Source organism: Prionailurus bengalensis, chromosome B1 (assembly GCF_016509475.1).
Source record: "Prionailurus bengalensis isolate Pbe53 chromosome B1, Fcat_Pben_1.1_paternal_pri, whole genome shotgun sequence".
NCBI classification, from domain to species: Eukaryota; Metazoa; Chordata; class Mammalia; order Carnivora; family Felidae; genus Prionailurus; species Prionailurus bengalensis.
Window position 1 is genome coordinate 49,985,147 of NC_057344.1, and position 13,919 is coordinate 49,999,065.

Below are 13,919 nucleotides of genomic sequence, written 5' to 3' on the forward strand. Positions count from 1 at the left end.
CCAGGTACCCCTGGATTTAAAAAAAAAAAAAAAAAAAAAAAAATCTCTATACCCAATGTGGGGCTTGAATTCACAACTCCAAGATTAAGAGTCACATGCTCTACCCACTGAACCAGGCAGGCACCTTTAACTTTCCATTTTGTTTTCAAGTTGGTTGTAAAAGCTTTTCCGTTTTCTTTAGACTGTATTTTGATGTCTACCATTCATTTTGATTTTGAACCTAAATGTATTTGTTTTTCCTGTTTGGGTTTTTAAATCCTGTCATCACTGAGCACATTGTATGATTAGGTTATTTGTGGCACAGATGGACTTTAAAAATTAGATGAAATAGACCTGAAAAGAAATCCTCATTCTGAGATTAATAGGAATTGAGGCCCTTGAATTAAATATGAAACTATATAAACTCAGCAACCAGGAAACAAAATTTTGAGACTGAATTTATTTTTTAGATAATAAGATGTGGAAAACAAATGGCCAAAGGACATACGGATTTTAGGAAAAGGAAAGTAACACTTAGAACAGTAAATATGCTTTGGCTGTATATTTTCTCTAACAATACAGTAATTTTCCTTGGAGGAGGAACTTCATTATCAAGAAATAGTCATTGCTAGTCCTTGCAGTGCATTCTTGGGAAACTGAAAGAAGACAAAGAATATCCCTCCTGTTCCCATTGTAGCCCCTGTGTGTGAGACAACCTTTGGATGGTATTTCTGAATTGGAAATGCAAAACGTTGTATATACATATAAGGTGTCAAGAAAATTAAATCTGAACTGAGAATGATGAAATGGATCACTTTCTGTACAGACAATGTGAATTGAAATAGAATTACTGAACATAATCTTTTGCAGGACCCTCTTGACAGCCCTCAGGGCCTACTTTGTCAGTATTTCTGGATTCAGTCTGCTTTCCTCTTCAGTTGCTGCATCCTGCTTTTCCCACCTGTGTTTTTTGGGTCTGGCTTTGTAGCCAGCCTGAAAACAGCCTCCTAAAAGTTGCATCTCCTACCCCCCTCCCCTTTTTTTATTTTGAGAGGGAGAGAGGGAGGGGGAGAGAGAGAGAGAGAGAGAGAGAGAGAGAGAGAGAGAGAGAGAGAGAGAGAGAATGAGAATGAATATCTTAAGCAGGTTCTAAGCTCAGTGTGGAGCCACACACAGGGCTTGATCCCATGACTCTGGGATCATGACCTGAGCCAAAATTAAGAGTCAGATGCTCAACCAGCTGAGCTATGCCAGGCGCCCCTCCTACCCCTTTATTGCTGTTTTTCAGGACAGATACTTGGCTTATTTTATTTTAAGGGCTTTTATTTTTTATTTATTTTTAAAATTTTTTAATGTTTATATTTGAGAGAGAGAGAGAGAGACAGAGCATGAGTGGGGGAGGGACAGAGAGAGAGAGAGAGAGAGAGAGAGAGAGAGAGAGAGAGAGAGAGAGAATCTGAAGCAGGCTCCAGGCTGTCAGCACAGAGCCTGATGCGGGGCTCAAACCACGAACTGTGAGATCATGACCTGAGCTGAAGTTGGAGCTTAACCAACTGAGCCACCCAGGTGCCCCTATTTTAAGGGCTTTTAAAATTAATATTCAAAGGAAAGCTGGTAAGATCAGATTTCTGATGTTACACTTTCATAAAAATTAGATGTGTCAAGTCCTTTTGTTTTCTAATGGAACAATAATCAAGTAACTTAGTTTTCCAAGCATCTTTCATTGCTCTGCAAAGGAGTGTGTGTCTTTTCCTACAAGTAGGGCATGAACAGCTATTGCTATATCACTCACTTTCTGATGAGCCCTGGCCTCTGATGGTGTTTACTCCAATTATGTTAACTTAGCAGGTTCCTTTATTTATTTGAGATATTGCAGATTCCTATAGTAAACAATGTAATATCAGTAAGAATGCCAAAATGACTGTTAATCTTTGTTTAAGAGTTGCTGTTACATTGGCAGGACCTCTTTGGGTCCATGATCTTTTCTATTTTCTATAGATCTGTAACTTCAACTTGCAACTTTTTCCTAGGTTGTACTTTAGGAAAACCTTAGGAAAAATCACTTTTGTTACCCACGCAATCCTGTTTAGAAGCAGTATCTCATTGTTACTAAAGAGAGATTTGGAATATATATCAGAAGTTCTTTTATTTATTAAAAATTTTTTTAAAATATTTACTTTGAATATATTGAGAGAGACAGAGCAGGAACAGGGGTGGGGAAGCAGAGAGACAGGGAGACACAGAATCCGAAGCAGGTTCCAGGCTCCGAGCTGTCAGCGCACAGCCTGATGTGGGGCTTGAACTCACGAACTATGAGATTATGACCTGAGCTGAAGTTGGACACTTAACTGACCAAGCCACCAGGTGCCCCCTTTTATTTTGTTTGTTTTTTTTCTTAGTGTTTGATTGTTTATTTTGAGAGAGAGAATCCCAAGCAGGCTCTGCACTGTCAGTGCAGAGCCCGATGTGGGGCTTGATCCCATGAACCCTGAGATCATGACCTGAGCTGAAATCAAGAGTTGGACACTTTAAGCAACCGAGCCACCCAGGCACCCCTGAAGAGTTCTTTTAAAATGTGCATACCATTTGATTCAGCTGATAGGTCATCTGATTTTTTTAATATTGAAAATCAGGTGGCTGCCTGGGTGGCTTAGTTGGTTAAGCATCTGACTTCGGCTCAGGTCATGATCTCACGGTTTGTGGGTTCTGGCCCCACATAGGGCTCTGAGCTGTCAGCTCTGGATTCTGTGTGGATTTTGGATTCTGTGTTTCCCTCTCTCCCTGCCCCTCCCCCACTCACGCTCTGTCTCAAATGAATAAATGTTAAAAAAATAGATATTGAAAAACAGTTTTGGGGCCCCTGGTGACTCAGTTAAGTGTCCAACTCTTGATTTTAGCTCAGGTCATCATCTCATGCTTCGTGAATTCGAGCCCTGCATAGGGCTCTGCACTGACAGCAGGGAGTCAGCTTGGGATTCTGTGTCTGTCTGTCTGTCTCTTTCTCTCTCTCAAAATAAATAAACTTAACAAAAATCAGTTTTTACTCAAACTAAATTGATCATTGCTCTTTTGCTTTTCTTTCTACCTGCAGTAGGGCATTAGAGTGTCTCCTGGCTTGTTGCTCAATTAGCAGCCAATAAATCAGTGATTCACCAATGTTTATTCTTGTTAGCCAGTCAGTACACATTTATAGATTTAGCAGAGCTAATTATTTCATACAGAGTAATATACCATAGATTCTTTCATAAAATCTCAGAGCATTTATTTTATTTTTTAAGTAATTGAAATAGTTTTATTCTGTGCATTTTTTTTCACAAAAATGGGATATATATGCTGTTTAGGAAATTGTTTTAATTTTATTTTTTACCTGTTGTATTGTTACTGTCTTACCATGTCAGTAGATACAGATCTTGCTCATTGTTTTTAGTGACTACGTAATATTTCACTACATGGTTGTGCCATAGTGGGTTTTTTTGTTTTTTGAGAGAGAGAGAGAACACATACACAGAAGTGAGCTGGGAGAGTGGGGGAGAGAAAGAGAGAGGGAGGGAGGGAGAAAATCCTAAACGGGCTCCATGCTCAGCACAGAGACTTACACAGAGCTCAATCCCATGACCTGGGATCATGACCTGAGGCAAAATCAAGAGTTTGACACTCAACCAACTGATCTACCCAGGCACCCCTGTACCTTAGTGTTTTGTTTTTTAATTTTTGTAAATATCCATTTATTTTTGAGAGAGAGCACGCTAGCAGGGGAGAGTCAGAGAGACAGGGAGACACAGAATCCAAAGCAGGCTCCAGGCCCAGAGCTGTCAGCACAGAACCCAATGTGGGGCTCGAACTCCTGAACTGTGAGATTATGACCTGAGGTAAAGTCAGACACCTAACCAACTGAGCCACCCAGGCGCCCCTGTACCATAGTTTGTTTGTTTGTTTGTTTGTTTGTTTTTAACAAGTCCCTTATTGGTAGGCTTTTAGGTTGTTTCAAGGGTTTTTTTTTTTTTTCTTTTTTGAGAAAGAGCACTACACTGCAAGTGGGGGAGGGAACAGAGGCAGAGGGAGAGAGAGAATTCCAAGCAGGCTCTATGCTGTAGGCAGAGAGAGAGAGAGGGAGGGAGGGAGGGAGGGAGGGAGGGGGAGAGGGAGAGAGAGAGAGAGAGAGAGAGAGAAACCGACCCAAGCAGGCTCCATGCTGCCTGTGCAGAGCCCAGTGTGGGGTCAAACTCACAAACTGTGAAATCATAACCTGAGCAGAAATCAAGAGCGGGATTGCTTAACTGACTGAGCCCCCCAGGCCCCCCAGCTAGTTTTTTATTTTATAAACAGTGTTACTCTAACATTTTGTTTATGCATCATATGTACTTGTGTGTTTACTTAGAATAGAGAATATATTTATTGCATCAAATTGTGCACGTTTTAAGGGCTTTTGATGTAAGTAGCCATTTTTTAAAAATACCAACCAGTTTACAGTAGTATTTCAAGTTGTTAGAATGTTGAAAGTGTTTTTTTTTTCTGCACCCTCTCCCATCCTGTGTTCTCTTCATTGTTCTTTTTGCCTGAGTGGTGAAAATGTTTTCTCATATTTGCATTTTTTTTATGAGTAAAGTTGAATATCTTTTCACATATTTGTTGGTTATTTGCAGTTCGGTTATAAGTTTATGTTCTTCTCCCATTTTTCTATTAAAGTGTTATTCTTTATTTGCTTTTATTTTTTAAATTTGTTTTATGTATTTTGCTAAGCATTTAATTATTTTAAAATATACCTATACTCTGTTACTCTTTTAGGATAGCATATCTCAAAACATGACTTACGGGCCACTTAACTTGTAATAGTATCTGAGATGATTGGTTAGAAAATGCAGTTCATTTTCCAGAGATTCAGATTTCTTAGACTTGTGAGGGGATTCATGAATCTGCTACACATTAAAATTAGAGAGAACCTCTGATTTGGAGGAAATATAAAGTAAGATTTTTACTCTTTTTGTCTTATTGAGTTCACTTTTTTCTTATTTCAATAATCATAAACTACAGTCTTAAAATATTAAGATTGTCATCCTACTTCAGCCTAACAATAGATTTTACAGGAGTGTTTTGATATATGGTAATTTGGATGTTGTGGTACACAAAGGAAACCATTTTAGAAGGCGGTGGGAAGCTTCACTTCTACATGAGGAAAAGAAGTAACCGAGAGGAAATCAGGTAAAATAAAGTGGGAAGAAGTATCAGGAGGTGTCTCATCTAGTTTTAAAAACTCAGTGAGGTATTTTTCATTTCTTCTTTTATATGGTAGTTGTCTTTGAACCACAAATTTGAAACAGTGAAATTTTAAAAAACTCTTCAGTTTAAATGAACTTCAAAAAATTTTTGGTATTACTATATATATATTCAGTAAGGAGCAGTGTTCTCTTTAGTAGTTTTTTTTTTTTTAAGTTCTAAGCAGATGAACATGCTGCATAAGCAGCAAACTACAAAGACTGAACTTACATGGATATTTTAATGTTGTAAACTGATAAAGCTTTCAGTAGTTTTTTTTGACACACATTTAATGGTATGCATGATTGTTACTGTGTTGCATGTAATTAAGCTTAATTGTAAATGATTATGTTTACTACCAGTTTTATATAGCCAGACCCCACATTTCTGGGGCCAGTTTGAAGGAAGGAAAAATATGGCAGGCCAAGAAGCTGTCGCAAAGGTCTCTAACTTAGAGATTTTGTATAGAGAGATTAGTCATTTGGAGCAAAGATAGGCTCATAACCTTAATATTCCAATTCTAATTCTTAGACTCTCCTTTTCCCTTCCTCCACTCAATACTATGTACTACAGGAAGAAACTAGAAAGATTGAACCACTGCTTTATTTTATCCGAATAGTTTTTTCTGCCTAATAACTAAAGCTTGGGATGCAGAGGTCCCAAGCATTGACAGTGAACAAAGAACAGTTTCTTTCCCTGCTTCAGTGAAACCAGTCCAGGTCTCAAGATCTAAACTGTCATGGGCCCTAGTATTTAAGTTGTCTTATTAACCTGTGTCTCTGAGAATTTCTGAACCTGACCATTCTCATGTTTTCCGAGCTCAGGCTTTCCACAACAAACTTAGAAATACTCTATGCATATAAAACAAAATGAAATTAAAGTAAATTCAACATCATTATTAAGCCAAGTGAAAGTATAACAACTTAGTATATGCTTTCTTCCTACCAGACCTATCTTCTACCCTGTCCACTACCTCTCAGCCCCAAATAAGATATGTATCTTGCCCCTGGAAAAGTAGGAGCAAGTGAAAATACTATAAAGCTTAGTGGAAACCATAACTGGGAATCCTATTCCTGCTGTGTTTTTTTGTTGTTGTTGTTGTTTTTAGGTATGGTTTTTATTCTTTGCAGCCTGGCTGTGCAATGAAACATTTGTTAGTCAAATATTTCTACATCTATGGTACAAAGTTTTTGTACTATCTAAAAAGATGATGTAATGTTGGAAAAATTTCCTGATAGTACTTTAGAACCTTCTATTTGCCAGTTCACTATTGGTTGATGGAGGTAGCCTTTGTATAACTGTGATTCAGTAATAAAATTACCTAATCTTTGATGCTGCTTTACCATTTTATAAAGTATGTTTACATATATTATCTCAGTTCACTCATATGTCATCCTTGTAAAGGAGGTAGTATTTTCAGAAGAAAAATTCTGAGTTCAGAGAAGTTAAATAGTACATTTACACTTACACAGCTAGTAAGGGACTTGAATTCATATCTTTCAATTTATTTATATTTCACCTTTTTCACAAATACATTCTGCCAAGCCAGTTCATGTAAAAATGTACTATTAATGATTAAAACACATAAAGTAAATTTTAAATTTAATAGTTCCAATTATGGCATATTTAAATTAGAACAATAGCATAAGCATTTTTTAAAATGGATCAGTTATATCTGTGACAAATGAAAAACTGCCATTCTAGATGAGAAATAAAACTGTATGTTGGCAATTGAGGGAAGAAAATTTACCTTTAAATTCTGGTTAAGGATTGTCTTAGTATATCTATAGCATAAATGATAAGTAGAAAAACTCTACTGTGTCTCTGAAATACTCATGTATTTTATCTATTAGGTCAGTATGACATCTTTCATGAAAGATTGTTTTATTTCTCTTTCTCTTAGTTCATTGTTGGTGTACGGGAACACAGATTTTTGTATATTGATTTTGTATCCTGCAACGTCACTGAACTCATCAAAGATTTTGAGAGGAAATTAATTTCTTTCATTAAAAAATACTTCTCAGATATTTCAATCAGAGGAAGAAATAGCTCTTCTCCTAAGATGGAATCTGTTGTTTGGGAATGTGGTTGATCAACTTGATATGTTGGCCAAATGTGCCCTATGTAATAAAATGAAAAGAAGAGACAAGATGATGTCATTTTCCCATATTGTGAAACCAAAAACAAATGCCTTTTGTGAGATCAAGCTAACAAACCTCTGACGGTGCAGAGTATTTAACTGTTTGAAGAACTTAACAGTAAGATATAGAAGAAAAACTTTCAAGCTGAGACCTGCAGGTGTATAAAGATCTAAAATACATATTGAGTAGGCCTCATCATCCGAATCTCATTCAGATCCAGGAAGGATGGCTATGAGTTGGATTGTCTTCTACGTTTGGCCCTTGACTATATTTGTGGGGCATATAGGTGGGCACAGTTTGTTTTCTTGCGAACCTATTACCTTGAGGATGTGCCAAGATTTGCCTTATAATACTACCTTCATGCCTAATCTTCTGAATCACTATGACCAACAGACAGCTGCTTTAGCAATGGAGGTAAGACTTGTTCTATTATTTGACATATCTTAGACAATGATTCTTACGTTGTCTTGTTACTAATCTAATGAAAGTGTCTGATAACAGCAAAAGAATATATTATTTTTTAACTGTCTTGTACATTAAAAAATTAGAGATTTAAGTTCAAACTCTAATAGATTGAAGAATTTATGTTTGGGGAATGTTACTCTTGACCTATTTTTAGACATGCTTTTATATAAAGAAATATGAAACACTGGTACATGGGAGATAATAGTTATTCAGAAATTCAAAATTGTGCAAGTTATGATTACATTTTTTTCCTGTTTGGCTGATCATAAAACCTCAGATAAAGAGTAGACTATAATAATAATATTCACAAATCAATCCTTAAGTATTGAAGGTAACATGATCTTGTGAAATAAATTCTTTTGTTCAGCCTTTAGGCTGGTGGTTTGTCATATTTGAATTTTCTTAAAATTTAAAAACATTTTTCTCATTTTACTTTGTTCACATCAATTTAAGAAGGATCACTCCTGATGAATGAAGGTTTGGTTGTGTAAATTATGTTGTTGACCTGTCACAATTTTATGAAAATTTGTTGCCTTTCTTGAATTTTTCTAGTGGTAACTCTTCAGGTAACTTTTTAATGATTTTACTTTAGAAACTATGGCAAATTAATGAATACAGTTAACAGTAGGTTTAAATAAATATGCATGCATTTCTGTAGAGGTTTTAGAATTGTGGATAAGGATAATATGTTTACCAGGTGAGAATCAGGGAGGCCGTGGATGGTGGCAGTAGGGAGCATAGGCTTATACAAACCTGGGTTTGAATTCTAGCTCTGTCACTTTCTAGCTTTATTACTTTGGGCAAATTACGTGAACTTTCTTACCGTAGTTTCTTTGCTATGTAAAGCTTCTTGTAAAATGGAGCTAATAATAATTAGAATGTTTTGTACTTTAGCCTTTAATCTATTGTTACAGTGTTTTCAGCACATTGAGGCCTATGTGTTTTGGAATTTTTCATTTTATGGTAAAACCCAAAGATTCATTACTTCCAAGTAGACTAGCATAAGTGTGTCTAGGAAAATTGGTAGAAAGATTATTGTTCATAGATTAAAAAAAAATTTTTTTTTAACGTTTATTTATTTTTGAGACACAGACAGAGCATGAACGGGGGAGGGGCAGAGAGAGAGGGAGACACAGAATCAGAAGCAGGCTCCAGGCTCTGAGCCATCAGCCCAGAGCCCGACGCGGGGCTCAAACCCACGGACCGTGAGATCGTGACCTGAGCTGAAGTCAGACGCGCAACCGACTGAGCCACCCAGGCGCCCCTTTTTTTTTTTTTAATTTTTTTTTTAACGTTTATTTATTTTTGAGACAGAGACAGCATAGATTTTTAAATGTGAAGGGCATCTTATATATTCTAAATATTTGAAAATATTATAGAGATTGAACGAAACATTTTCTGCTCTTCTGAATATACAAGGTATAACTAGCTTGGTACAGGCTAGCCAAGAGAGATTTGGTATAGACTATCAGATTAGGATATGAAAATGGGTATTGGTTGAGTACATTAATTTGGTTATGGGCATAGCAGTCCTTGCTGTTTTTTGAAACTATCAATTCTCTCACAAAGAAATTGAAGTAGGAAAACCTTTGTTTTTAGTATCATAAATCAATGTAATTCCTTTGGGAAGTAGATAGGGTAGTAAGAAGCAAGTCATCGAGATATTTGAATTGATGTGGGTTCAGCTTTTGACTCTTCTTTGTAGTAGCTTTAAGACTGAACAAGTCCCTTAACAAGTCCCTTAGCCTTGGTTTCTTCATTTGTGAAACGGCAGTAATAACAAAAATACTTTAAAGGGCTGTTAGGATTAAACAAGAAATTTATAAAGTAGCTAGCACAGTGTATAGCATACAAAAGGTGATCTGCAAATGTTAATTCTATTTCAAATTCCATTTCTAAATGATCCCAAAGAGAAGGTACTAGAAAAGTTAATATATTTGTTCCAAATGAACTTGCATTCGTTTGTAGGCTCTTGGGACATTCATGATGATGACATAGTAAACTGTCACTAACCTCTTCTTAAAGTTGCCTGTGTAGTCTACGTATTTTATTGGCAATAAGGTTGCTTCTGTTTAAATTTCACACGTTCTAGGGAGAGTACCTCAGTGGGCAGTATTTTCTAAGGGAAGGCTCCAGTTCTTTGAAGTAAAGTTGCAGATAGTTTTTTATTGCATGGTTGTCAATATCAGGACAGTGATGCCACTGACAAAAAGAGATGTCAGTTTGAGAGTGTAAAGTTTCTGTAATAGCAGAGGACATGGGAACTCAGCAGTCAACACAACATCCTTCCAAGTGGAAGTAAGGATCTTGAGTCCTTACAAGGACTCGAATCTGCTGATGACACCCTCTATCTCTGCTCTCAGAAAATGTATGTCAGCTTTTACCAGGAGCAAGTCATTGGAGGACATTTTTGAGTGTTCATTGTGGGACTTGGTGAATTAAAGGATAATTTCCTAAGTACAGCATCTTTTAGCAGGCCCATGTTTCAAGCCTGCCTAGGGTTCATTCCTGTACTGATGAGTGCCTGGAATATAATAGTATATGGCAGTGAGAGAGGGATACCACAGATGATAGGAAATATAGAATCTGGGTTATCTCAAATTTGATTATTCATAATCAACAGGTTGGCTGTTCTTTCATTGTAGATACAGGGCTCTTAGGACTTTCATTGAAATTGGAACATGTTTAAATAAATGGGTTAATGTATCAATTCATTAAGTTAAAAAAGATCTTTGTATGTTTCTCTGTTCCTCCCTTCCAAAACATACTCCTCTATACACAGACACACACGCTAAATTTTTGTAAGTTCTTAACTTGGTATCTTTCTCTTTGAGTATCAGTGGCCTTTGATAGAAAACAACTTTTTTTTTTCCTCCTTCCTGAGTTTTCCAAACCATTTTGAGCTGTCTGGATTGCTAAGTTAATTTTTGGGAGCTGTCCAGTGTGGACAACAAATTGTCAACAAATTGTAACTATCTTTACCAACCACACCGTTATCAGGTATTTATGACTCCATTGGTAATAAAAGAGATTTTTTTTTTTTAATTTTTTTTTCAACGTTTTTTATTTATTTTTGGGACCGAGAGAGACAGAGCATGAACGGGTGAGGGGCAGAGAGAGAGGGAGACACAGAGTCGGAAACAGGCTCCAGGCTCCGAGCCATCAGCCCAGAGCCTGACGCGGGGCTCGAACTCACGGACCGCGAGATCGTGACCTGGCTGAAGTCAGACGCTTAACCGACTGCGCCACCCAGGCGCCCCTAAAAGAGATCTTAAGAGCCTCTCCCCCTATACTAAATAAATGCAGTTGAATAGGAAGGGGACAGTTTAGTGGAAAAAGCACTGAAATGGAGATAAGAAATTTGTATTTTGCCACTAACTAGTTTTGTCACTTCTTTGTGTTGGTTTCTTCTAGGAAGTGTTTCTTTTTCCCTGTCCATTTTACAAGGTTGTTAAGATCAAATGATGTAAGTGATCTGTATATTTAAAAACTTTGAGGGGCACCTGGGTGGCTCAGTCGTTAGCATCTGAGTTCGGCTCAGGTCATGATCTCACGGTTTGTGAGTTCGAGTCCCACATCCCGTGAGCTTGTGCCCCGCTTGAGTGAGCACGAGCCCTACTTTGGATGAGCCCTGCTTCTCTCTCTCTCTGTCTCTCTCCTTGTGAGATTCTCTCTCCCCCTCACTTGTGCCCTCTTTCTCTCAAAAGAATAAAAATAAAAACTTTGAAAAGTTAAAGTGCTGTGTGAATGCAAAATAGTAGTCCTTGTTGTCTGTCACCCTGTCATCTTTTTAACTTCAGTTAGTATGTGGAACAAGCACTCTTACCTCTTTAGGAGGTTGATCACTTGTCTTTTTTTTTTTTTTTTTTTTTAAAGGAAACTTGACCACTGTAGAATAATCAGAGGAAAAACTTTTGGAATGGTTTGTTTTTTGCCTCCATTTCCTGTTTTTTGTCATCTGCATTAAAGATTTTCTATAGCATGGAGAGCTGGCTGGCAGTGGGATAGATCCTACTGAGAACAACAGAGCCTAAAAGCCTCAAATCCTTGGTATTCTTTATGATTCATTAAGATCAAAACATGTTTGGGGGCACCTGGGTTGGTTCAGTTGGTTAAGTGTCTGACTTTGGCTCAGGTTTATGGGTTTGAGCCCCGTGTTGGGCTCTATGCTGATAGCTCAGAGCCTGGAGCCTGCTTTGGATTCTGTGTCTCCCTCTCTCTCTCTCTCTGCTCCTCCCCCCCCCCCCCCATGCTCTGTCTCTCTCTGTCTCTCAAAAATAAACATTAAAAAAAATTTTTTTGTAAAGAACAGAACATGTTTGAACCAGTCTTGCTGTTATCCAAACTCAAATTGTACCTTAAAAAAAAAAACTTTTGGGGCACCTGGGTGGCACAGTTTGGTTAAGCGTCCAACCTCGGCTCAGATCATGATCTCACAGTCTGTGAGTGCGAGCCCCGCATCAAGCTCTGTGCTTACAGCTCAGAGCCTGGAGCCTGCTTCAGATTCTGTGTCTCCCTCTCAATCTCCCCCTCCCCTGCTCACACTCTTGTCTGTCTGTCTGTCTGTCTGTCTGTCTCTCTCTCTCAAAAATAAATAAACATTAAAAAAAAACCTTTTTGGGCACCTGGGTGGCTCAGTCGGTTAAGCATCCGATCTCGGCTCAGGTCATGATCTCGCGGTCTGTGAGTTCAAGCTGTGCTGACAGCTTAGAGCCTGGAGCCTGTTTCAGATTCTGTGTCTCCCTCTCTCTATGACCCTCCCCTGTTCATGCTCTGTCTCTCTCTGTCTCAAAAATAAATAAAACGTTAAAAAAAATTAAAAAAAAACCTTTTTATTATAGTAAATCTCAATTATATAGAAATGTAGATAAGATAATGTAGTGGACAACACATACCCATCATCCGGCTTCAGAAATTATCAACTGACAGCTAGTTTTGTTTCAGTTGTGACTGCATGTCCAGCTGGGTTACTTTGAAGCAAATCTCTAACACCATAATTTCATCCATAAATATTTCTGTGTAAATCTCTAAAAAGTAAGGGCTCTTTCAAAATGTATAAACACCATACTTTTATCTCTTTGTCGGTATCCTCAAATGTCCAGTTGATGTTCAAATTACTTTGATCATTTCACATTTTTTATAGTTGGTTTTTCAAATCAGGGTTCATCTATCCCATTCAATTGAGAGGTCTCTTAAGTTTCTTTTAACATATAATTTCTCCTTCCCTTTCCTCTCTCCTTTTTTTCTTGTAATGCGTTTGCCATATGGAGTTTCCCATAGTCTTTATTTTGCCGATTGCATCCGTGTGGTTTGATTTACCATGTTCCTTTGTCTCCCTTTTTAATTTTTTTAAAGAATACTTCATAGGCCTATAATACTTGGTTGTCACTCTTTATAATTTTTAGCAGCCATTCGTGATCATTTCTTAGATTGGTAATTTCGTTAAAGTTTTGTAATAGGGTGATATTCTAATTCTGTCATTCTTTTCTCAGCTGGAATGCTTTATAAACAGAAATTTCCTGTCTTTACTGTTGGGCTACTGAGTTAGACTCTTGTACAGTTTATGTAAGAAAGACAGGATATATACTTGATCATTCTCCTGAATTTAGTAGTTTTTAAGATAATGAGTATCCTTCAGAGGTGACCATTGAAGTCTTTTTTTTTTTAAAGGTATCATTATGAACTTGTGAATTTAACATATTTGATGTGTTTCAATCCTACTTGAGTTATTATTCCTATTGGAGTTCTAACTGCACTGTCTTTGGTAGTGGGAGCCTCTTCAAGATAGCGCCTGGGTTTTTGACACTACTCTAGCTTGCTTGCTTTCTGGTATGATCCAAGCTCCTTTCTTAAAATTCTGCCTCAAACTTTGAACCAGAGATTTCCCTAGAGAGCACTGGTTCCTTTTAGTTGGAAATGATATTTAGAGACCATTATCTGGGTGCTAAGCCTGTTGATACTAGGTTAGCCATTTTTAGGCCTATTCGTAGACAAAACTAGGAAACACTTTTTAAATTTATTATTTTTATTATTGTTTTTTTTCACTTCTCAGTATGATTTAATTTGCATTTTTCTTATTAT

General features: G+C 37.2%; 1 protein-coding gene across 1 annotated transcript in view; it reads left to right on the forward strand.

The window, feature by feature from the left end:
* The window catches only part of FZD3 (frizzled class receptor 3), a 105,034-nt gene that overhangs the window by 2,912 nt on the left and 88,203 nt on the right, over positions 1 to 13,919 (forward strand). Inside the window, exon 2 of the mRNA XM_043564994.1 lies at positions 7,136 to 7,787. Coding sequence (XP_043420929.1) covers positions 7,599 to 7,787 — 189 coding nt within the window. The 5' untranslated portion in view covers positions 7,136 to 7,598. The remainder of the gene's footprint in view (positions 1 to 7,135; positions 7,788 to 13,919) is intronic.